Raw genomic sequence first — 23,782 nt, 5'->3', positions numbered from 1 at the left:
TGCACTCCAGTGTTTTAATGTGGTTAGAGCTGTTATGGTTTATCTAACTGTTTCATCTTTCTTCCGAAAAACTGATTCACTTTTTTGTCCTCTTTGTATGTCCACAGAAAAGTCATCCCGCTTCCTCTTCCACCATAACTAGGTGGCTCAGGCAGCTCATTTCAAGGTCTTATATATTTCAAAAATGGACCGCGCTAAGGTCACAAATTGACAAAATAAACTGTGCAATCTTTAAAGTGATCACGCTGAGCAAAATACAAAAAAAAATTAATATTCAGTCCCAACATAATAATTGGTGCAACGGCGCTGTATCTTTAACGGTAATACTCCATACTGAAATGACAAGTTCTTCACTGTGTTCACACTGGTGCCCCACATAGATGTAAACGCACCGTCATTTCATGACCACCTATCTTTAAGTAAGTCGCACTCACTTTTTGGGACTACCCCAGTTTGCAATCTGGTCCTGATGGCCGATATTCTTTCACCCTTATAACCGTGGTTGCTGGTTAGGACGTAATATTAATATTATATTTGTATTTTGCTCAGTGTTATCACTTTAAAGATTGCACAGTTTATTTTGTCAATTTGTGACCTTAGCGCGGTCCATTGTTTAAATATATAAGATTGTGTTTAGAAATTCACATTTAGGACTGCTACTATATAGGTTTCTTATATATAGTTAATTCTTTCACATGTATATTAATTTTTTTTCTAAGCGAAATGGTACCCCTTTTTTCTTTCAAGCTCATTTCAAGGGCTTATATAAGCCTTCAAGGTAAGGGTCCCCTCTTGCCCTGTCAGGGCCCATTCCACCAGATCTCTTGGTGTTTCTTGACATGACAGTGGGGATAATTTTGGTTATGCTGCTCAAGCATATGTACACCTCCCCCTCCACTGGCTTTGCAGCTTAAGAGGGAGCAGTGAGAGACAGGAAAAACACATATTTAACTGAGCGTTTTTTTACCACCCCCCAAACCACAAGTGTAAAGGAGGTTACATAATTAGTCTGGCTGAAAAGAGACAAAAGTCCATCCAGTTCAACCATATAAAAAAAAAAAAAAAGTTATAATTCTACACAGTTGATCCAGAGGAAGGCAAAACCCCAGCAAAGCACGATTCAATTTGCTCCTGCAGGGGAAAAAATTCCTTCCTGATCCCCCGAGAGGCAATTGGATATTCCCTGGATCAACCTTACCTATAAATGTTATATTCTGTGTATCTAGGAAAGAATCCAGGCATTTTTTAAAGCAATCCACTAAGCTGGCCAGAACCAACTCTTGAGGGAGTCTATTCCACATTTTCACAGCTCTCACTGTGAAGAAACCTTTCCGTGTTTGGAGATTACATTTCTTTTCCTCCAGACGTAAAGAGTGCCCCCTTGTTCTCTATGATGTCTTTAAGGTGAATAACTCTACATCGAGATGACTATATGAACCACTGATGTATTTATACCTCATAGATTGTAAGCTCCAAGGAGCAGGGTCCTCCTAACCCTCTTGTATTGAACTGTATTGTTGCTGTATTGTCTCCCTTTATATTGTAAAGAGCTGAGCAAACTGTTGGCACTATATAAATCCTGTATAATAATAGCTGTCCATAATAATACATGTTGATCATATTCCCCCTTAATCTCCTCTTCTCAAGAGAGAATAAATTCAGTTCCTCTAATCTTTCCTCATAGCTGAGCTCCTCCATGCCTCATATCAGTTTGGTTTCCTTTCTCTGTACTTTCTCCAGTTCTCCAATGTTCTTTTTGTGAATCGGTGCCCAAAACTGAACTGCATATTCCAGATGAGATCTTACTAATGATTTGTACAGGGGTAAAATGATATCTCTCTCTCTGGAGTCTATACCTCTTTTAATACAAGAGAGGATTTTGCTCGCTTTAGGAACCGCAGCTTGGCATTGCATGCCATTATTATTTAAGTCTAAAACGTTTATTTAGTAAACAGTACAAAGAGCAAAATTCTAATGCAAAAAGCAATAACTCGTAGCAGCTAATCAAGATTCACTTTTCTGAAGACAGACCAATCCTAGATGGTTTTCTATTGATTGCTAGATTTCTTTTGAGTGCTGCAGATTGTTCCACTTTGCTTTATGTCCCTTGCACTATTTTATTGGCTATTATTTAAATGAAATTGGTGCATTTGAATTTGTGTGGAATTTGCATCACTGAATTACTATATGCAACCATTTCTGTTTGCTCATTTGTATTTTCTTAATACTCTTCTAGGCACTATGCACATTTGGTGGAGAATAGAGGCTTGTACGCGAGTGGAACGGTTTTGTCCTCTCCCAGCATGGAGGAATTGTCCCAGGATCAGGGTGATAGAGCTTCACTGGATGCTGCAGACAGCGGACGAGGTAGCTGGACCTCTTGTTCAAGTGGCTCCCATGACAACATACAAACTATACCACATCAGAGGAGTTGGGAGACTCTGCCATTTGGCCATGTTCATTTTGACAGCACATCAGATGGGGCAGGTTACTGGCCGCCGGGAAGTCATATAGACCATTTAATATTTTCTGATCATAGCACAAAGCATGGCAGACACAATCAAGGAAGAGAAGCTTTAGAACAAGCACAGTCCAGAGCAAGCTGGGCATCTTCCACTGGCTACTGGGGTGAGGACTCTGAGGGGGACACTGGCACCATTAAGAGACGAGGGGGAAAAGACGTTGCTCTTGAAGCAGAAACAAGCAGCATATCCTCACAAACTGCAGAAGAGACAAGGCCTCTACCTGTGCCCACACACATAGCTGTGACAACAGCTTCCTCAAAGGGTCTTATTGGTAAGAACAGCTTATTTTCTAGTTGTGTCATACTCATTACATGCCTTGATATTAGGCTTTCACCTTAGGATTTTAGGTGGCAGTTTAGTGTTTTGCTTTGTATTCTGGTGTTCATGTATACATGTTAATAGGGAATTCCATGCAGAACTGTTATGTCCATTTTGGGCTAAGGCCTTCTAGTGGACCTAGACCATGAAGACAACCTAGATTCCAAATTGTAAGAGATCAGGATGGGCCTGAGATCTGATTTTATAATAAATATATAAAATAGTATATTAAATCAGAAAGTAGGGCTTATACAGTCTGTTTAATGTGTTTACATTTCATTAACTTGTTTGTGAAATAACATATGGTTTTCTTAGTCTGAGGATCTTGTGGATGTTGGAGTGATAGGGAACTAGTTTGAGTAACAAAGCTTCCAGTTAAATTTTATAGAGTGTTTACTTGTATTTACACAAGAACTGATGTGGTAGTGGGAACCAGGAAAGACTGCTAAGAAGAGGTTTGACTGAAGGCACTTTACCTGCTTGGATCATGTGTTCTATTTAATGGAACTTCCTGGTTGTCAGAGAGATTATCTGTGTGCCTATATATCAGCCCTTCATTACTGAACATTTGAAAGAGAAAACAATCAAGTTGTTGCTTCTCTGTTCTCTTTAAGAGAGCATTGAGGGTTTGTGTTTACAGTAGGACACACAACTATCGTACCAGTTTATGAATTAAGAGCACACCATTAGGAATGAAATGCCAGTGGTGTGTAACATTGAACAGTTGCAACGTTAATGTTATTTTACTGTTATTTAGCCTGGGTTCACATACATGCACGTTTATGCTATTTACACATGGGAAAACGTAAGAAGCCCATGACTTATAAAACATACACAAAATGTATTTGTTCTGTATTACCGTGACTTGGACAAAATAAATGTTTCTCCAGATGGTTTGGAAATAATTTTCACAGAAAGGTCTCCACTTATTACAGCTGAATTTGCAGAAATTTGGAGTCCCTCTTTTGTTTATAACAGGGGCTGTAATAATTAATGGCTCCTTGTTGCTAGACAATAGAACCCTAATCATCTTGGGTTAATTATTTTTAATGCTTGACTGTCAGAGATAGATGTTTGTCCCTTTATTTAGACTAATAAGAAATGTACCTGATTTAAAGTCCCATCAAACATGTACTTATTCTTTGTCCATGCAAAATAGGGGATTTAGGCATGACATTATTAGGCGCCAACTCACAATTTTATTATTTATATGTCCCTTTAGTTGTATTCTCTCCCTTTTGTAATGGAAGTGTCACCTTTTTGTAACTGAGTGCCCCCCACAAACGTTCTTATCCCCTGCCCCATGTTTATTCTGAAAACACTGGCTCTCTCAAGGCTGCTGAAACTGTTGATTAGCAAGCTGGTTGTTTGTTTTCAGCACTAGATAGAGGCTAGCAATAAAGCTTTTGTAGGGCTTTCTGCCAGCCACTGAGTTCAGAGAGTCAGTGTCTGGCTTTACAGCCACTTCACTGAAAATATTAGAATGCAAGACCCATAACAGCACAAAAATCTGTCTATGAGATGTAAGGCATCATTGGTATAACATTAGGTGTGTAAAAGGGCAAGTTCAGGTTTGCCCTCTATAACCCCAAAAAATCTGTGCTTGGAAAGAAAAGAATATTGATACTAAAACAAATAGCAGCTGAGCACTATACCCTGATACCAGGCATTCCAAATCTTATGTAAACAGGGCAGCGCTCAATAAAAATCAAACTGAAAATAAACAGAGAAATCCCACTCATGAAAATTATACAGTAAATGAAAATAGATAATTCATTAATTTTTGCACGGTATTAAAGAGTCTGTAATAAAGATCAGATCAAATCAGTCCCACATGCCATGATAAAATCAAGAAACTTCCAAAACAACCAGTGTGACACCATCCACTCACATGCAAGGCTTACTGGGAGGATTGTGACCCCCTATTAAGAGTGGTCAAACAGTGCTCTTTAACAAGATATTGGTAACATCATGGGTAAATGGTCTTCCAAAGACAGCCAGAAAGGGTGACAAAGAATGATCTGGACCGCCTCCTAAATATTATTTCCAGACCCTCCAATGAAAATCAATGAAGCCGAAACTTGCAGCAAAGTACATGCAACAAAGAAAAGCTGTATATATTCAGGAGGTTTATTCAAAGTTTGAGAAAGGACATGGTGAAACAAACAGGTTTTTTTTCAGAACAGAGAAAGGAAAGTAACTGCCAGATGAAGATCAAAATAGAATGTGACAACAGTAGAAACTAAGGGTAAAAAGAAAATGCTGTGTCATTGACTGCCCTTCAGGGAACCTCCTGAATAAATGCAGCATATCTTTGTTGCATGTACTTTGCTGCGAGTTCCAGCGTCATTGATTTGCATTGGAGGGTCTGGATTTAATATTTAGGCAGCGGTCCAGACCATTATTTGTCACTCTTTTTAACTGTCTTTGGAATGCAATTTACCCATGAGGTTACCAATATCTTGTTAAAGAGTGCTGTTTGACCACTCTTAATAGGGGGTCACAATCCTTCCGGTAAGCCTTGCATGCGAGTTGATGGTGTCACACTGGTTATTTTGGAAGTTTCTTGATTTCATCATGGCATGTGAGGCTGATTTGATCTGATCTTCATTACAGACTCCTTAATACCGTGCAAATATTAATCATCTTTTTTCACTTATTGTATAATTTTCATCAGTGGGATTTCTCTGTTTATTAGTTTGATTTTTATTGAGCTCTGCATTGTTTGTTTACACAAGTGAAAAAACAAAAAACTGCGCAAATTAACACCTTGCCTTAATCAATTTATAAACTTAAAAGTGAAATAACCAATAATAATGTCCAAATCAAAAAATGTAAAAATAATACATTTTAAAAAGAAGAAGTCCTTTCTCCCCAAACAATTGGTGAAAAAAATGTTGAAAAAACCAAATGTCGAAACCAAGATAATGCTTCCACCATACACCAGAGAAAAAAACAGTATCACCCACACTCACTAGATAAAGGTGAGTAATACACCTTTTCAGATGTATAGGGATCCTAAGCCCCCTCTAAGCCTCCTGGACTCCTTTCCACCATGTAGGACTTGGGAAAGATTTCTTCCACTGGCTCCTGCCTTAACCTCTCAAAACTCCACAGCAGTGCAAGGGAAAGAAATGTAAAATAGTGTAATCCTGCTAATACTGATGTATTGCTAAAAAAAGTAATGCCAGATCACTCACATTTGTCAGATGAATAAACAGCATCTTTTTATTGCCTCCATAGGCTCACATAAAATCCAGTATTCCCACACGGCATTGTAGAGACCTCACAGCCTGGTACAGCAAGGGATGACAGGATACAATCTAAAAAGTTATCAAAATGGCCGCTTGGAACGCACCGCTCGGCGTGCGTTCCACTCACCGGATATGACATAGGACGGCAGACCGGAAGTGCGTCAACACGTTTCGCCCCACCAACAGGGCGTTCTCAAGACACACACCTCCAGTCTCAAGCCACTTAAATAGCTATGCAAAGTCCCTCCCCTTTTCTCCTATACGTCAAAACAACCCAGGAGGTAAAATTAACTACATGTCATCCCCTGCTCCTATCACGTGAGATTGCTTCACAGAAACAAATAACTAACATATCTATCTAATCATTAGCTCACCACAAAAACTTTATTCATATCTAGAGCTAACCAGATCACATCCCTAAATTACTAATGATATCTGACATATACAATGAATGAAAAAACACCATAAAAATAAATGTAAAGATAATTATAAAATTACCAAATCCCTAATTTTATATAAACGACAAAAAAAAAAATATATATATACAAACGAAAAATAATAGAATATAAAAAATAAAATATTATAAATAAGCATTCATTTGTGCATGCATATACACAATCCGAGAGGACAACTATACAAAAAAAAAATAAATATATATATATATATATATATAAAATTAAAATAAAAAATATATAAAAATAAAGATCAAATAATAAAAAATAAAATAAAAATATAAAAATGAAAATAAAAATACACAAAAATAAATGTAAATAAAAATAAATATGAAAATAAAAAATGAAAATAAGAATAAAAAAATATATATAAATTGTATATACCATACCTCTTGGTTTTTTTTCACTGGTGAATGGTGGAAGCATTATCTTGGTCTGGACATTTGTTTTTTTCAAAAAAAGTTTCACCACTTGTTTGGGGAGAAAGGACTTATTCTTTTTATAATTTATTATTTTTACGTTTTTTGATTTGGACATTATTATTATTCGTTATTTCACTTTTAAGTTTATAAATTGATTAAGGCAAGGTGTTCATTTTGCGCTGTTTTTTGTTTTTTCATTTTTTGGTTTATTTTTCCTGTGCACAGCAGCATCTAATACCTGGGTTCTAGTTTTGGAGGTGTTTCCTGTGCGCTGGGGTTTTGTGTATATATATTTGTTTACACAAGGTTTACCCTCTAATCCCCACCCAGATGCTTACTTCTGTATGACTCTGGAGGCCTTCTCTGTGCAAAATATTCCCCCAGTACTGGACGTACCTGCACAGTGAATCCCTATAGACTTGGGGCTTCACCCCTAGCTTCTCTAGTGTTGGTGTGCCACCCCAATTCAATACTGTGAACATTTACATTCCTTTAAAATATTTATTAAATATATATTAAAAAAGAGTAAACCAATCTTTTTTTTTTACTACTACATTACAACTCTGAGTGTTTTATCATTTGCTTTTGTTTTATTGTTTGAAATGTATTTGTACTTTATTTGTACAGTAGAAAATACGTTTATTTTTTTTTTATGTTACGTTTCTGTTGTGACAATAATTGTCTCTTATGGTAGTGTATTGTGTTACCACAGCAAGGAAAGAAGGCCGATATCGAGAACCACCACCAACACCACCTGGATATGTAGGAATTCCTATAGCAGACTTTGCAGAAGGACACCCACAATTATCCAGAAAGCCACCAGATTACAACGTAGCACTGCAGCGTTCCAGGATGATGGCCCGGAGGAGTGACAGTGAAGGAGCACCTGCAACATCTCCACCATCACACAGTCAGCCTTCTAACAAGACCGTTAACAAGCCACAGTGGCATAAACCAAACGAGGCGGACCCACGACTAGCTATATATCAGGCACAAGGGGTTACAAAAGATGATGGTAAGTGCCCTAATTGATCTTTCAAAGTGAATTACTAAGGTAGAATCCCAGCTAAAGAGCTAAATACCTACAGTATGTGAACTGTTTTCCTTGTCAAAATATTTGTAATTTTCTTGTACCACTTGTGGGATTCTCAGACCCCTTCACAATTTATGGCAAACAGTGACACCACTTCTTTTATTAACATTTTAGCTCTCTGGCTACCTGTGTCACCTGTCTGCTCATTAGCCCAGCCTAAAAACACATTGGATTGTTGGTACACTTCAGCAGGGCCTTATTGGTTCACAGTACATAACTTCACACAATATTTTGTGTGAATAACTCTATAAGTCACAGATAAATCTTTATGTGAAAAGTTTAATTTTATAAAACAAAATTCCATAAAATACATGTTAATATTTTTAAAAGCTGATTCACACATGAACAGTGCGGATTGAAGCTCAGGATTCACACCTATTTGACACAGTTGTTCATGTTCGGTTTACATTAGGTTCAGGACAGGAATAGGTCAGGATTTTATCCTGTTCACACATATGCAGTTCAGAAACAGTTCCCATAGAAGTCAATAGCCTGTAATCTGCACCTGAACCTGAAGGCACTGCTCAGAAATCATACATGACTCTTTTTCAAACCGCACTGAATCTGCACGGCCAGTGCACCAGACATATGTGAACAGGTACTATAGGAAGTAATGTTATTTCACATGTCATGCAGATTGGATGTGGTTCAACCCACACCCAATCCACATATATGTGAACCGGAACCTAAAGTGGTTGTAAACCTTCTCATATACCCTGTGACGCAAATAGCCTCGATGCACAGAGATAAAACAAATCCCCCTACATGCGTTTTACTTGTTTATCTGCAGTATTCTCTTTTCTACATCTTATCAAATGGGCTGATATTAGGTAAAATCCTTCTCCATATGTCAGTATTACAGAGGAGGCGGCAGGGAGCTGCAGTTAGAGCTCTAAGAGAGCCGACTGAAAACACACACCCCTTCACACAGCACACAGTAGCTATGTTCTGTATAGACACTTTCCAAATTTTTTCCAGTTCTTCACAAACTGGGCAGATTTCATGCAGTATTTGGCTTTTTAGTGAGAGCAGGGGAAAGCATACACAGGTGCATTGCTGAGAGTAAGGATAAAAGGCACAGTAGATGTGGGTCAGGGCACATATATGTAGTGTTGGGGAGGCTCCATGTAGGCATAGAGTGACTGACCTGCACAGGTGCAGTTAAGAGGTACACTTGGTAGACATACATGCAATCACAGCACCATTTTGAGCCACCAATGTGATGGAATTCTATGCTAACAGTGAACCCTAGCATCATCTTAATGAAGTGCAACACCAGCATTTTCACATTAGTTTATTTTTACGTTGCAATAAAATGTCTTTATTTAAATAGTTTATCACTAATAAACTCTGCCCTCCTAACCTATTCAACGTACTATATTAATATTTTCAACATACAATCTGTATAATGGGGTGAAACTAAGACGAAAACATAGTGATATTAAAGGTTCAGTTTTTATTTTTTAAAATAACAGACAGGTCTATACTTACCTGCTGCGTGCAGTGGTATTGCATAGAGCAGCCCCAATCCTCCTCGGGTGCCCCATCAGCACTCCTGGCCCCTCCCCTTTGCTGAGTGCCCCCATAGCAAGTTGCTTGCTATGGGAGCACTCATTCATGCTCCCAAGCCACACTCCATGTATCCGTTGACACACAGAACGGGGCTCTGCCCCGCTCCCTCCTCACTGGCTGTAATTGATAGTAGCAGGAGCCAATGGCTCCCACTGCTCTGTTTGAGCCAGTGGGGATGGATAGAGCTGAGAGAACCTCTGGTCTTGTGCACATTGCTAGATCGAGATCTGGCTCAGGAAAGTATAAGGACATAAGAAGGAGGTGGGGAAGAGGGGGAGAGCTGCATACTGAAAGTTTTTTTTCCTTCATGTTTAGAATGCATGAAGGTAAAATAAAACCTTTAGGCTTTTTCAACAACTTTAAACTCCATTTTACTTCCTGTATTTTTTTTTTTAATATAGCTATAGGGTAAGTGGACAAAAGCAAATGGCTGGTGTCATAACTGGTCACATGTGCTGCACAACAGCAACTGCAGACCAAACAGGTCAAGATAGCAGCTTCTTTGGCTATATAGGATGAGGAGGGTTTAGTTCTGCTTTAAGGTCCACCCTTCCTGCCACCACATGTGCGTTATGTGATTGGCAGCAGGTAAAATGTTGATCTGACTTCATTGGTATTAACTAATAAATAAGAGATCTATCATTCATGTGCTCTCTGTATGCGTTCTTAGATCTCCTGGTGACATCTGATGCATAGAGTAGGGGCACTGTGGTGTTTTTAACCTTCCTCTCCCCAGCTTATCAAAACATAATGCAAAATACAACTGTCAGAAAGTTGCCATTTAATGCAGGACAAATAGTGTATGTAATGATTATGTGTAATACCATTTACATGTTTGCTTAGAAGATGTTTTAATAGAACAGTAGAGCAATGCTGAGAGATTGATATACGCAATGAAAACTGACCTGCAGTAGATTCCTATAAGATTAACTACGTTAATGTTTTTTTATGCCAAAACTCAAGCAGTCCATTGTACAAAAATTACTATAGCTTTAAAACGATCATAATGCATTCATTTTGTATGGTTCAGCATCATTGTATGCCCCATATATAACCATCAGTCCTGTCAACAACCCAGCAGTTACAGTTTTGCTATGCAGAGCAAAGTAAATGCTCACCTGATGCCATGTGATGCTGTTTCTCTTTGCAGATGAGCAATGAAGTTACAAATAATGATGTTATGTAGTATTTCTATCAGTGAAAGAGCGACACTGCTCATTTGGACAGTGAAGGAGCAACAAGTGGAACCAAGTATTTGCTCTTCATAGTGATCCTGTTGCTGGCGGGTTGTCACGAGTGTCAGGATCATTAGTGCGACATGGCCCTAAGACCAGATTACTTTTACAGTTAAATGTTCACTCTGCAGTCCAAAACCTACAGACCTTACTGCTGAAGCGATTAATAAACAGTGGCATTTGAAGGTGTATACGTTATATCATGTGATAGCAAAGATTGCTAAATTCTTTTTTTTGTAATTGTATTTTTTATTTCGGCAGATGATGAGCAAGTATCTGCGGTGTGAAGATGACATCTTGCCCTGCAATAGGATAAGCCACCTTGAAAGGAGAGCACAAAAGGACATCCCATATGACTGTGGAGCCTGTGGACCGGTTTCCTCGTCTTCTGCCTTAAAGCAGCACTGGGCATCATCAGACCCTCTGTCCCACTCCCTGGCATGTGAAATACTGTGAAAACATCATTCTGGCACTTTTTGTCCTTGGCAAAGCTGTTGCTTGAAACCGTGCAGGAAATTGCCACCAAAGGGTAGCTGGCTGGACCTTGCACATTATCATTCCAAACTCCACAATTACCACATCAGCAATGACCCCGACCGTGATTACACTCCCTCACACTATGAGGGCATCTTTATTTTTAAATGTGTTTTAACTTTTATTCACTTTCTTGGCTTTGTCTGCTGTTGTAGGCCAAGCTAGTCATGTGCTTCTTATCAGCCTTTTTTAACTTGAGCTGAGATTGCATTTCATAAGCCTCTGTGCACAGATTCTTGAGTTCGTATAGCTTCGTTTACAGTCCCGTTTGTTACACTATAATACCTTTAATGCGCGAGGAGTCCTCTGCAGTAAAGGAGGTGCACACTTTGCGCTCAGAGAGCTTATTTGTTACATCAGGATACTTACAGTGTTATTTCACACATAAGTTATGAATTATTTTTATGTTTATATAGAGATTTTTAATTCTGATAAAAAGAACTGGATTATATTGAAGTGATGGCAGCTTGGGACTCTCATCAAATGCTATTAGTAGTTATTAATACAAACTCTCTCATTGCTCATCTGAAAACGGAAACCTTCATCCACCATAGTCATGTTTTTTCTAGGCCATCCGTAATGACGCAGCACATTCATGTAGATGGGAGGCGGACTGGTCAGATTGGCCATTGTTGGACACTGCACTTGTAGAGAAGACCAATGTGTAGCATTTACCTGCTCACAGCTGCTATTGCACACCTCCATGACTCAGATCGCCATCTACTCCCTTTGCACAGACTCCGGATATCTGAAGGCTGCCAATCCGAGTTAAACTCCTGTATGAGGAACTTGTGATCTTGGATTATTATGAATATTATTTTTTTTTTCCATTTGAGCTAAGCTGATCATATTGATCAGTGGTTAAACATATATATATATATGTATGTATACAACTTTAAAGAAAACAATGAAACAGAATGCAGTGTTTTTTCACTGTTTATAATAACATCAGTGCTTTATTTAATGAATCTCTATCCTGTTACCATGGCTTTTGTCTACCTTACTTCTTCACAATGTCAGTTATGCCTATGTAATTTTACATGTAACATACATTTATTTGCCAGCTTTTTTTAATTTTATGTAGGCGATGGAGCTTGTGCATCTAAGCAAACAGAAGCCCAGCTCAGTGACACATTGCACAAACGTTCTCAGCATCATATAACGGTAGAATATAGGACCGCTAACCTCAGTTTGCTCTGTGATGTCAAGTGCAGAATGTACAACTAACTGTTGATTTCATCATGCTTTTGATACTACTTGTACCTGTATGTCTTTTAGAAAGACATTGGTAGAGTCTGTATCCCTTTTGTATTTTTAATACAATAATTGTACATATTGGTTATATTTTTGTTGAAAATGGTAGAAATGTACTATGTTTATGCTTCTACATCCAGTTTGTATAAAGCTGGGGAATAAATAAATATAATAACAGACTTTGGTAGTTGATTCATTCGCAATTTATTTTTTAGTTAAGTAGCAAAGGCAAGGAACTTGTGTCAGGTGTATTTCTCTTTGTTTCCAGTGGGGAGATTTCCCCTTATCTCCTATTTAGTGAAAGCCAGAGAAAGATTCTATGCCGTTCCCATTGTCTTTGATGAATGAAACGTTTTAGATGGAGTTAGTCTGTTATCTGTATGCCTCTCATAATTTTTTCACAAGCTTTCTTTCACCCCTAAGGCAGGCCGTAGACGGGCCGTTTATCGGCCTAATTTTCGACCGATAAACGAAAAATCGGTTGGCCCCATTGCCGATGTTGCCACAAATGTCCACAAAAAACGGCCGTTTTTCGTGGATTTTCCAGCATGACCGATAAAAATAAATTTAAAGATCGACGAAAAACGGCCGACAGGCGGGCCCCACTAATGGCATGAATATTGGCCGATAAACGACCCGTCTATTGCCTGCATAACTTTATAACACTTTGATTTTGAAAAAAAATTTTTTGCAAGTAATGCTGATGACAAAGCTGCATTGTGATCCATAGCAATAGTCACCAGATCAAAAAGCAAGCTCTCTCAGGTAGACAAAAGAAGGTGATATACTATTTTTACATACATATGTATCCCTTTTCCTAATTAATTGTTCTACAGACCTTGACTAATGTGCACATATCAAGACTTTTATAAACATCTGTGCTGGCCTTTATGTTAAAAATGAATAGGATAGCTGTATCTTCAGTCTCTTGCAACATATCTTTTTATAATTGCTGTGTAGTGCATAAGGTGTCATCCTCCATGACTGCAAACCTGGGAGGTAACTTGTTCCTCTTCTGAAGAGCTGCAAGCAAAAACAGTCAAAAAGAAGGGGATGATTATTATTATACTGGATTTATATTGCAGCAACAGTTTATATCACTTTACAGTATTAAGGGAAGACCGTACAATTACAATACGAAGGAAATAGGAGGGCCCTGCTTGTGGAGCTTACAATCTAAAGGAAGGGGGAGGTTCCAGAGGATGGGAGAGGTTCTTTATTTCAGGTACTTATATAGCGATGTCAATTTATGTAGCGCTCTACATATATATTGTACATTCACATCAGTCCCTAACCCTCAAGGGGCGTACAGTCTAAAGTCCAAAACTTTCTTTCATACATACACATACTAAGGCCAATTTAGACAGGATCCAATTAACCTACCAACATGTCTTTGGAGTGTGGGAGGAAACCCACGCAGGCACATTAAGGTTCTACAGAAGTCCTGGAGGTGAGCATGGGAGGAGGCAACAAAGGAGCTAAAGCGTAAGATGTCTTGGGAGGAGTAAAGTGGACGATATGGGTGATATCTCTAGAAAATTTTTATTCCTCTTTACATATTTGGTGTAGGCTTTGGGGGTTCTTGTGACATGTATGCAGTAGTCACTGTACAGATGTTTCAACTATGTAATTCCTAGTTTTGCTGGCTGGGTTCTAGCCTATAGAACACTTCCTGTAGGGGAGGGAGCTCTGCTTCTCTGTGATGACCAGTCTCCATACTTAATAGTGTTTCCGTTGTCCTGTGCTTTGAATGGGTGCATTAGAATTCTTTGATTTGAAGGCTAGTAATTCTAGTAGGCAGGTTGTCATACTGTGTGCTCCTTAGGTGATTACACTGAACGCTGATATTGTTTCAGCCCCTTAGTCTGTTAGCAGGATGTAACGTTTTCTGTATTAAACTTAATCCATGCATTTACTAGCCAGTTCATGTGTTGCTGGATCTGCAGCTGTTCATATTACAAAATTGAGATTGATCAGGTGAGTATAATAAAAGCATCCCCTTTTCAACATAATAAAAATAATATTATGACTGTAACATGGTCTTAAAATTGAACATAGTCTTTAAAGGTTCCCTTCAGATTGACACAAATTGCATCCCCATTTATCACACTGTAGTATGTTCCATACTTATAATTTGCACCAGTATGTTCTATTTTATTTTTCAATAATGATTGCACCTTACTAATCTTCTACAATATTGTTTGTGTTTTTACAGTATTTTTGTGCACATTCAGTGTTCCTAGTCAAATTTTCATTAAATTTGGCTTCAATCTCATGATTTTTACTACCATCTGAACAGTGTTTAGGGGTAGGTGTTCTCCTCAGTAGTAGCAGGCATAAAAGAAATGTTGAGACGTCTTGTATATCTGGATGAGCTTGGAATGTACCTGTGTAGAGAACACCTAGATTAACATGGCTGCCTTATAAAGTTAAAAGATGTATGGTGAAAGCTTTTTTTTTTTGGCCATACTTCTCTTCTGGGTCACAGGAGCGCACTTACTTTTGCTCTCCTGTGACCCAGAATTAGCCAACAGTGGGCTTTAGCTTGATCAGCAGCTAGCTCAGCCTCTAAATGTGGAGCTGAAAGGTGGGGCCAGTTGCTCCCACCCCTTCCTTAACCCAGTACTCCAATGAGCTCTGGAGGGGCAGAGCAGAGAGCGGTGATAACAGTCACTGCTCTCAGCTCCAAGTGAACCGGGAACTGAGCGATCAGTCATGTGATCGCTCAATTCTCATGCTTAGAGCCAGCAGGGGGCAGCTGCAGCATCAGATTGATGCAGCACCATGGAGGTAAATATCTCCATACTTCTGCTTTAAGACTTTTTTTATTTATAGATTTGCCTAATTTTACTAGGGGAATAAACTCATGTACCTCAATCCCCAAAAGTCACTGTACCTCATTTATATGCATTTAGATTTGCTTGTAAGTCAAAAGGTATAATGTGCAAAAAAATTGCATCACTGTTTCATTTGTTACCTTTGTCTTTTAGGTACAACTAAGGTTCCAGATAAAGCAATCGGCAATATCCTAACTCAACATCTGCTCTTATTATGGGATAAAATGCTTTCAAAAATTCTTAACTGTGTGTGATAACAAAGCACTTCCCCAAGCTGACTTCTCCTTTAAATTCCTGGAATCACTCATCTTTGTGTTGACTTGCTCAAGTCCTCACAATCATTTACCCTCTATTTCATAATGCCAATCTTCACAGCCCTCTACTACAATCTCCTAATTGGCTTACCGACAAAATATTGAGTAATACTACACCCTATAAGAGCAACTTAGCATGCCTACCTCATTACAAATTTTGCATCCAACACATCAAGTGGCAGTAAGAGGAAACAGAAAGCTCTCCCACTTCAGATGATAGTACAGAAGAGTACCTATTTTGACTAAAACTCACTTTCACATAAAATACAGGACATAGTTCAATGTCCTGTCAAGGTGCTATAAATGTCCCAAGTGATCTTATTTGTGGTAAGAGTTAAGCAAATATGGGACACAATCTTTCAAATATACAGTGGGTATTGAAAAGAATCACCCCCTTTAAAATAGTCACATTTTGTTGCTTTGCAGCCTGAAATGAACCAAAATGTCATAAAAAAATAAAAATTCAAAAACAGAATCACTGAGTTTGAAAAAAGGACCACACTCCTCCTAAAAATGACTTAAAACTCAGTCAGGTGTAGCTAATCACCTTCTCAATGGCACACAAAACCACTGGACTTTCAACTGGGATCAGCTGTGGTCATTTTATTTAGTTCAACATGAAAAGAGCTTTCCTGGAGAATTTCAGTTCCTGGTAGTGCAATTGAAGCAAACAATCAATAATGGATGGCAAGACATTGTCAAAAGATCTCCGGGATAAAGTTGTGGACAGGCACAAGTCAGGCGATACAAAAATAATTTCAAAGACTTTATCAATGCCTAGAAGCACAGTGAAGTCTATTGTTAAAAAGTGCAAGGTATTTGGTACAACACAGGCCCTCTCTGGATCCGGACGTTGCTCCAAAATGAATGAAAGAGCCAGGAGGAAACTGGTCAGAGAGGCTACCAAGAGGTCTACAGCAGTTGCAGGAATTTATGAAAAGAGTGGTCATTGTGTGCATGTGAAAACAATATCACAATTTCTCCACAAATGTTGCTGGCATGGGAGAGTTGCAAGAAAAAAGACGCTCCTCAAGATAGGCCACATGCAATAATGACTGAGCTTTGCCAAAACAGACTTTGAAGATTCTGAGGCCACATGGCAAAAGGTGTTATGGTCAGATGAGACTAAAACATGTCTGTCAGAAATCAAATACAGTTCACCATCTAAATAACATAATTCCTACAGTAAAGCACGGAGGTGGGAATATCCTGTTATGGGGGTGTTTTACTGGAGCACTTGTGAGGATGGAAGGAAAAATAGATGGGGCAAAATACCGTCAAATTCTTGAGGAAAATCTGCTGCCCTCTGCTGGAAAGTTGTCAATGGGAAGAAGGTTTACCTTCTGACATGACCCAAAGTACACAGCAAAAATGACTCTCAGTGGTTGACTAGGCCTTGCAAGGGCATTCATCTTATTCTCCAGAGCCCAGACTTAGTCATTCCACTGATTTTCAATGGGGTTTAAGTCTGCAGTCCACAAACGGTCACCATCAAATTTCACTGAACCTGAGCAGTTCTGCAAAGAAGTGTGGGCAGATATTTCAAAGTCTAGATGTGCAAAGTTAGTAGAGGCATATCCCAACAGACTAAAGGCTGTAATTAAAGCAAAAGGTGGTTCAACAAAATACTGACACAAAGGAGATGATCCTTTTTCAAGCTCAGTGATTTTTTTTTTCTTTTAATGTGATCTGGTGTTATAACTTTCACTTGGAAGTTCTAAGGTAAATACAGCTGGATAAAACAAAAACCTCATTTCAGACTGCATAGCAACAAAAATGTGATTATTAGGGGGAAGGGGGGGGGTGATTCTTTTCTTTACCCTCTATAGGCCTCCTCCACACAGGGCATCTGTTTAGACCCTCTGAACACCAGAACTCCTTAGCAGGAGGAAAAGCTGTGTAATGCACACAGATGTAAGCATGTTTAGTTTTTATTAATTTTAATATTAATTTATTCTGGCCAGTGGAATGCATTAATGCTCAATCGCTAGACGCATCTAGTGGGTTTTTTTTTCTGCTCCTCTTCTGAATGCCTTTTTAGAGTTTTATTTCAGCCTGTAAATGCCTCTGTGTGCATGGACACATAGGCTTACATAAAGGTGCTTTTACAGGATGCTTTGAAAAGCTGCATTTTTTAAGCCCAGTATGCATGAGGACATTTAGTTACTGAAATGCAACTCACTAACATCAATGAATTGTGTGTTTTTGTCCTAAACCAGCCAGGGCAGACATCTTTCAACTAGAATTCACGTTGGCCAAATAAGTTACTGAAATGGTTACCATAATGTGTCCGGAAAATGTATAGGTAAAAGTGTATGCTACGCCAGAGAGGTTCATCCAAACTTGGGCCATGTGGATTTGCTTTCAATTTAAAATCCTGTTGTGTTAAACCATATTTGGCACACAGATCTTTTTACGCATCCATAGCGATACTCTCTCCTTCCACCCAATTTTACTTTCATTTAAGTGAATTTTTTTTGCTACTTTTTCTGCCTGATGGCTGTCGGATTTCTCTTTCTTAGTACCCTTCATACCATCAGTGGATGGCAGAGGCAATTAATATGTTAAGTAAAAAAAAATAAATCATTTAGGCCAGGGGTGGGCAACTGTGGCCCTCCAGCTGTTGTGGAACTACAAGTCCCATGAGGCATTGCAAAACAGTTACAAGCATGACTCCCAAAGGCTTGTGATGGGACTTGTAGTTCACCAACAGCTGGAGACATGATGGGACTTGTAGTTCACCAACAGCTGGAGGGCCACAGTTGCCCACCCTTGATTTAGGCTGATTACAGCTCACCTGCTCCCTGCAATACCAAAACAAAACAGGGCACTATTGATGAAAGTAGATGGAAACTCTTGAATGCAAAAGCACTGTGCATTTTAAACTGGAACTTTTTTTTTTTTTTTTAATAAAATACTTGTTTTTACCATAAATTGTAGATCATAGGTTATATGCAGACTAACTTCATGTAATTAACCTGCACCTAGTTTACGTTCATACAACCCCTGCTTTTGTTCTAAAAGGCCTCCTAAAGGTCCCCTTTTCCCTTGCAGGTTCAGCACTACCACAAGCAGTTGTTTATTTGCCAGACTACTGCTAAATGGATGGGACAAATGAATATAGACCAGGAGCCTGTCTTTGAGGACCATTCTCTTTTAGAACAATTGCAGCCAATGTCCTCAGTCTTATTTTTTGTGTTTGTAATTCACCAAGTCTATGGAATGTCCCTTTTTCTACACATATGCGCAAGGATGTTGTGGATAAAAGCTTGATGTGCTGAACCTGCTTGTAAGAATTGTCTTCTATGTATGCCTTTTGATGGCAAATGCTTCTAGATTGTAAGCTCCAAGGAGCAGCAAGATTATTTGATTGTGGAGTGATGTAAATAGTAAATAGTTTGTAAAATAATAAAGAAGCAATAACTTAAACGTTAAAACAAATACAACCAATGGTCCATAGACCATTCCAAGTATAATCTTGATACCAAATCCCTTTGTCCCTTTCTTCCTCGTTTTTCCCTCTTTTAGGTTGGATGTTTGGATATCAATAAAGAAATGTAATATTTAGTTACCAGAAGTGTTATACTACAATAAACCTTTTATCCCGGCCAACAAATTATTTCATTTGTTAGCTTGAAAAGCCAGTATAAAAAAAAGTAGGGGTGCAATAAAATCATGTGTTTTTAATGAGTATTTTTTTTACATATCAAGTCTTCATGCTCCACATAACTGGGGGCATCAGAGGGGTGTGTCCTATACCTACATACTTTATACTGAAAAGGGGCCCTCTTTCTCATCTCGGAGAGATGATGATTATTACGACCTCCTGCTCTCGAGCTCCCTTGTCTCCTCCTCCCATGCTCCTCTCCAGGACTTCTCCAGAGCTTCCTTCATCCTCTGGAACTCTCTACCCCAATTTATCAGACTATCGCCTATTCTGCTCAGGCGATCTCTGAAAACCTATCTCTTCAGGGAAGCCTATCCTGCCCTCAGCTAATAATGGAATCTTCTACTCCGGTCCATCCCCCCCAGTTACTACCTTTTGTACCACTAGCCCCTCCCTCTTAGATTTTAAGCTCCAAGGAGAAGGGCCCTCCTAACCCTCTTGTATTGTTGCTGTATTGTCTCCGTGCTGAGCAAACTGTTGCTGCTATATAAATCCTGTATAATCCTGTATAATAATATTCAGGGAATCCATTGATTCATTCATCAAGGAAATTACTAGAGTAAAGGTAGTTCCCTTGGAATTTCAAAGTTTCCATTCAAACCTATTTTCTGTCCAAATCCAAATAGACTAGAGTATTTGCCCAATACTGGACTAAATCTCTAAACAGATGACTTTGTGAACCCAAATTGTGGATGGAATTGGAAAGATCTGTAATTGCTTTTGTCAGATGAAGGGGTTTTCTGGCATCAATAGACGTATACAATGTCCATCTATACCACGAGTGTCAAACTGGCAGCCCAACAGCTGTTGCCAAACTACAAGTCCCATGAGGCATTGCAAGATTGACAGTTACAAGCATGACTCAAGTCAGAGGCATGATGGGACTTGTAGTTTTGCAACAACTGGAGGGCCGCCAGTTTGACATCAATGATCTAGAATTTCCCATTTTTCCAGAACATGAACACACCATTATGCCCCAATTTGTAGGACTACCATTCGGGTTCTCCTTAGCACTTTGAGTGTTCAAAAAAGTGCTTGCCCTGCTCCTGGCTGTTCTGTGGACCCAGGGCATTCACAGGTTGTCTAGACACACAGGGTACTCAATCTGCCAATGTCCAAAGGACAATTCAGTTCCTTGAATATTTCAGCATGCTCTCCAGCCCTCACACCATCCGGAGTATTGGCCCAAGTCAAATCTTTCCTCCAGATTCAAAAGACATCTCTCAGTTCACTACTACATGTGGGCTCTAGGTCTCATGAGAGTCTCCTTCAGGGTGTTTCCCTTTTCCCAGTTTCACTTCAGGCTTCATGATGTGAAACAAGTAAATCAAATCACTGGATTGTCCGATGCTTCTATCTGTCCCCGGAGTGATGAATCTCCAGTTCTGCTCTGAAATTGGGAAAGTAATTTCTTCACATAACTTGGAATGTGGTAAGAATGGGTGCTAGCCTCACAGGCTTGGTGGGGGGAGTTTTCAACTCTAAAATTGTCCAGGAAACTGTCCCTAGAGGAGTCAAGACTTCCTATTACATTTTGAAATTGAGAGCCACCAAACTGACTCTTTGTCATTGGTGAAGTGACACAAGATGTAGACATCCTGGTCGTTAGGTTTAACAAAATACTGAACAGATTTATAGCCAAGGCCAGCAATACTATGGCCTTCACAGTAGATGCTTTGTTGACTCCTTGGGGTTTATTTACTAAAGCTGGAGAGTCCAAAATCAGACTCCCTTCTGCATAGAAACCAATCAGCTTCCAGGTTTCATTGCCAAAGCTTCATTGAACAAGCTGAGGTTAGAAGCTGATTGGTTTCTATGCAGAAGGGAGTCTGATTTTGGACTCTCCAGCTTTAGTAAATAAACCCCCTTGGGGTTTATTTACTAAAGCTGGAGAGTCCAAAATCAGACTCCCTTCTGCATAGAAACCAATCAGCTTCCAGGTTTCATTGAACAAGCTGAGGTTAGAAGCTGATTGGTTTCTATGCAGAAGAGAGTCTGATTTTGGACTCTCCAGCTTTAGTAAATAAACCCCCTTGTGTCACGTACCACGTTAGTGAGCCTGACATGCAGAGGAAGGCCTCTCATACAGCTACGGCTCAAGGGCCACTGAGGGTGAAACAGCAACCACAAGAGCACTACTGGGTATGAGTGCTTGAGCAATCTGGTAGTCTGTGTCTATGCGGAAGTAGCTGACATCTTGCTGGATGGATGACAGGAGTAGAGAAGGCAGCAGACAATTCAGTTCCTTGAATATTTCAGCATGCTCTCCAGCCCTCACACTGTCCGGAGTATTGGCCCAAACCAGGCTGGCAGCAGATGGTGCAGCAGGGGAGGCTGGCAGCAGGCAGGTGGCACAGCAGAGCAGGATGAAGAGTCAGACGAGCCGGGTCAGTAACAGATGGGCAGATCAGGAATTGATGACAGGCAGAAGTGAAGTCAGGTCACAGGCCAATGTCAGCAATGGTTGGGGCAGATCAGATCGAGGCAGGAGCAGAATCTAGGAGACAAGCCAAGGTCAGTGCAGGTAGCGTTCAAGCAATGTCAAGACAAACTGGGTCAATCACAGGTATCAAGCACAGGAATAAAGGGGGGCTGCAGATCAGACAGCAACGAGCTAGTGCAGCTGCTGCACTTATATAGGCCACTTAGCGATAGGATCAATGGTGAATGCGTGCACACCTACGCGTGTGCATATGTGTGTGCCTCTGCACCACTGGACAGGCACCCGCAGGACTGCGCATGTGCATTTTTTGTGCACTTAGAGACTTTAGCTGCATAATTGCCAGTGTGTTCCTGAAACTTTGGTCTCAATTCAGACTTATTGATGTTTTTCCTTTGATGAATATCCTCGACTGCTGTGTGAGATAGAAGAGAAAAGGGTTATGGTGATTCTCATTGCACCAGATTATCCTGGAAGGACATGGTACACAGAAATACTCAGACTCCTGGCAGAAGAGCCTTGCCATCTTCCAAACACACTAGACTTACTGGCCAAAGGCATTTTGTTCCATAGGGTTTTTCATTTGTTGCCATTAACAACATGTCTCTTGAAACCCAGGTCCTATAAGATAAAGGTATCTCTAACTTTGCTAGGAACAAGGACAGGAGAACCACAAGGAATAAACTCATATCACTTGTATTTTGGCCATTCTTCCATCTGGTTTTGACAAACATCTGGCCCTGAGTTCCTTCAAGGGTCAGCCTTCTTCCTTATTCTCTTTCAGAAACCCCCTACCTTGCAATCTCTAAGCAAGGCTTTCCTCAGGAGTTGCTCACATAAACCCCCCAATTCAACCTCCTGTGTTACCTTAGGCTTTCATCCAGGTGCTCTTTAATTCGTTCAAAGGGGGATCTCTGAAGTAGAGACCGTTCACTGGAAGACCTTACATGTAAAGTTGCTTTGCTGGTGGCCAGTTATGTCTGTTAGGTTCAAGATATAAGCTATTCGTAAAAAGACATTTCTTGTTTTGCACAGAGCCAAGGTAGTCATGAGACCAGACCCTCATTTGTACCTAAGCTGATCTCTTTATTCTACCTCTATGAAAACATGTTTTTTTCCTTCCCTATGTCCTGCTCCAAAACATAAAGAAATTGTTCTACAGTGCTTGGATGTGGTCAGAGCTGTCAGGGTTTACTGAGTAGCCATGGTCTCTGGGTGCCACTAGTTTCTGTATTCATTTGTCACTGTATAACAGGCTGTTCAAGGAGGTGAATGTGTGATGTCAGCATAGGTGAATCCCCTGAAGACATGCTTTTGCATAAAACAATGTTGGGTGACATGCTGACCTTACACCATTGCTTCTGATTTTCGGGATGGCAGCCATGCCGCATCCTGCTCAGACCATTGCCCCCTGGTGGTGAGGAGTGAAAACTGCTGGTGATTACCATAGAGAGCTTGAAGTTGATTTATATCACATGCTGTCTCTGCTGTTTTTACCTGCAGCTTGTTTGGTGAGTTCATATTGGTGAAGGAGAAGTGACACCAATGGTTATATCTGCATGTGGTATAGTCATTTTATCAAAGTAGAGGATACCAATGTATTATTAAGGCACAGATCACAAACTGGAAATTTTATTGCTTTATGTTTTTTGTGTGCACAGACAAGTTCCAATTACTGTTTAAGAAATGTATATTATTTATAATGTTTTGTTTGTATATGATTGTTTGCATGAGGCACTGCACAAACAGTGATAATATGAGACAGCAAAACCTTTTGTTGCCATACAAACTCCTTGTGAAAAATCATGTTCTTATACGAGATCTAATTGCACTTTGTTATAAAGAAAGATGCACTTCTCACATCC

The 23,782-nt window shown here is 39.6% G+C and overlaps 1 protein-coding gene across 12 annotated transcripts in view; it reads left to right on the top strand.

Moving 5' to 3' along the window:
• Positions 1-12,838, top strand: part of RAPGEF2 (Rap guanine nucleotide exchange factor 2) — a 391,597-nt gene extending 378,759 nt beyond the window's left edge. For 8 of the 12 annotated variants that reach the window (XM_089670385.1, XM_089670380.1, XM_089670383.1 and 5 more), the window contains 3 exons: positions 2,237-2,796; positions 7,666-7,986; positions 11,133-12,838. In XM_089670385.1, the coding sequence (XP_089526511.1) occupies positions 2,237-2,796; positions 7,666-7,986; positions 11,133-11,158 (907 nt within the window). In that variant the 3' untranslated portion in view covers positions 11,159-12,838. The remainder of the gene's footprint in view (positions 1-2,236; positions 2,797-7,665; positions 7,987-11,132) is intronic. The other 4 variants (XM_089670384.1, XM_089670382.1, XM_089670389.1 and 1 more) reach the window with 3 other exon arrangements.
• Positions 12,839-23,782: the final 10,944 nt, after the last annotated feature.

This window comes from Staurois parvus, unplaced genomic scaffold, assembly GCF_062004578.1.
Source record: "Staurois parvus isolate SC_StPar_1 unplaced genomic scaffold, SC_StPar_1.0 ptg000090l, whole genome shotgun sequence".
NCBI classification, from domain to species: domain Eukaryota; kingdom Metazoa; phylum Chordata; class Amphibia; order Anura; family Ranidae; genus Staurois; species Staurois parvus.
This window is presented reverse-complemented; position numbering and strand designations above follow the sequence as displayed.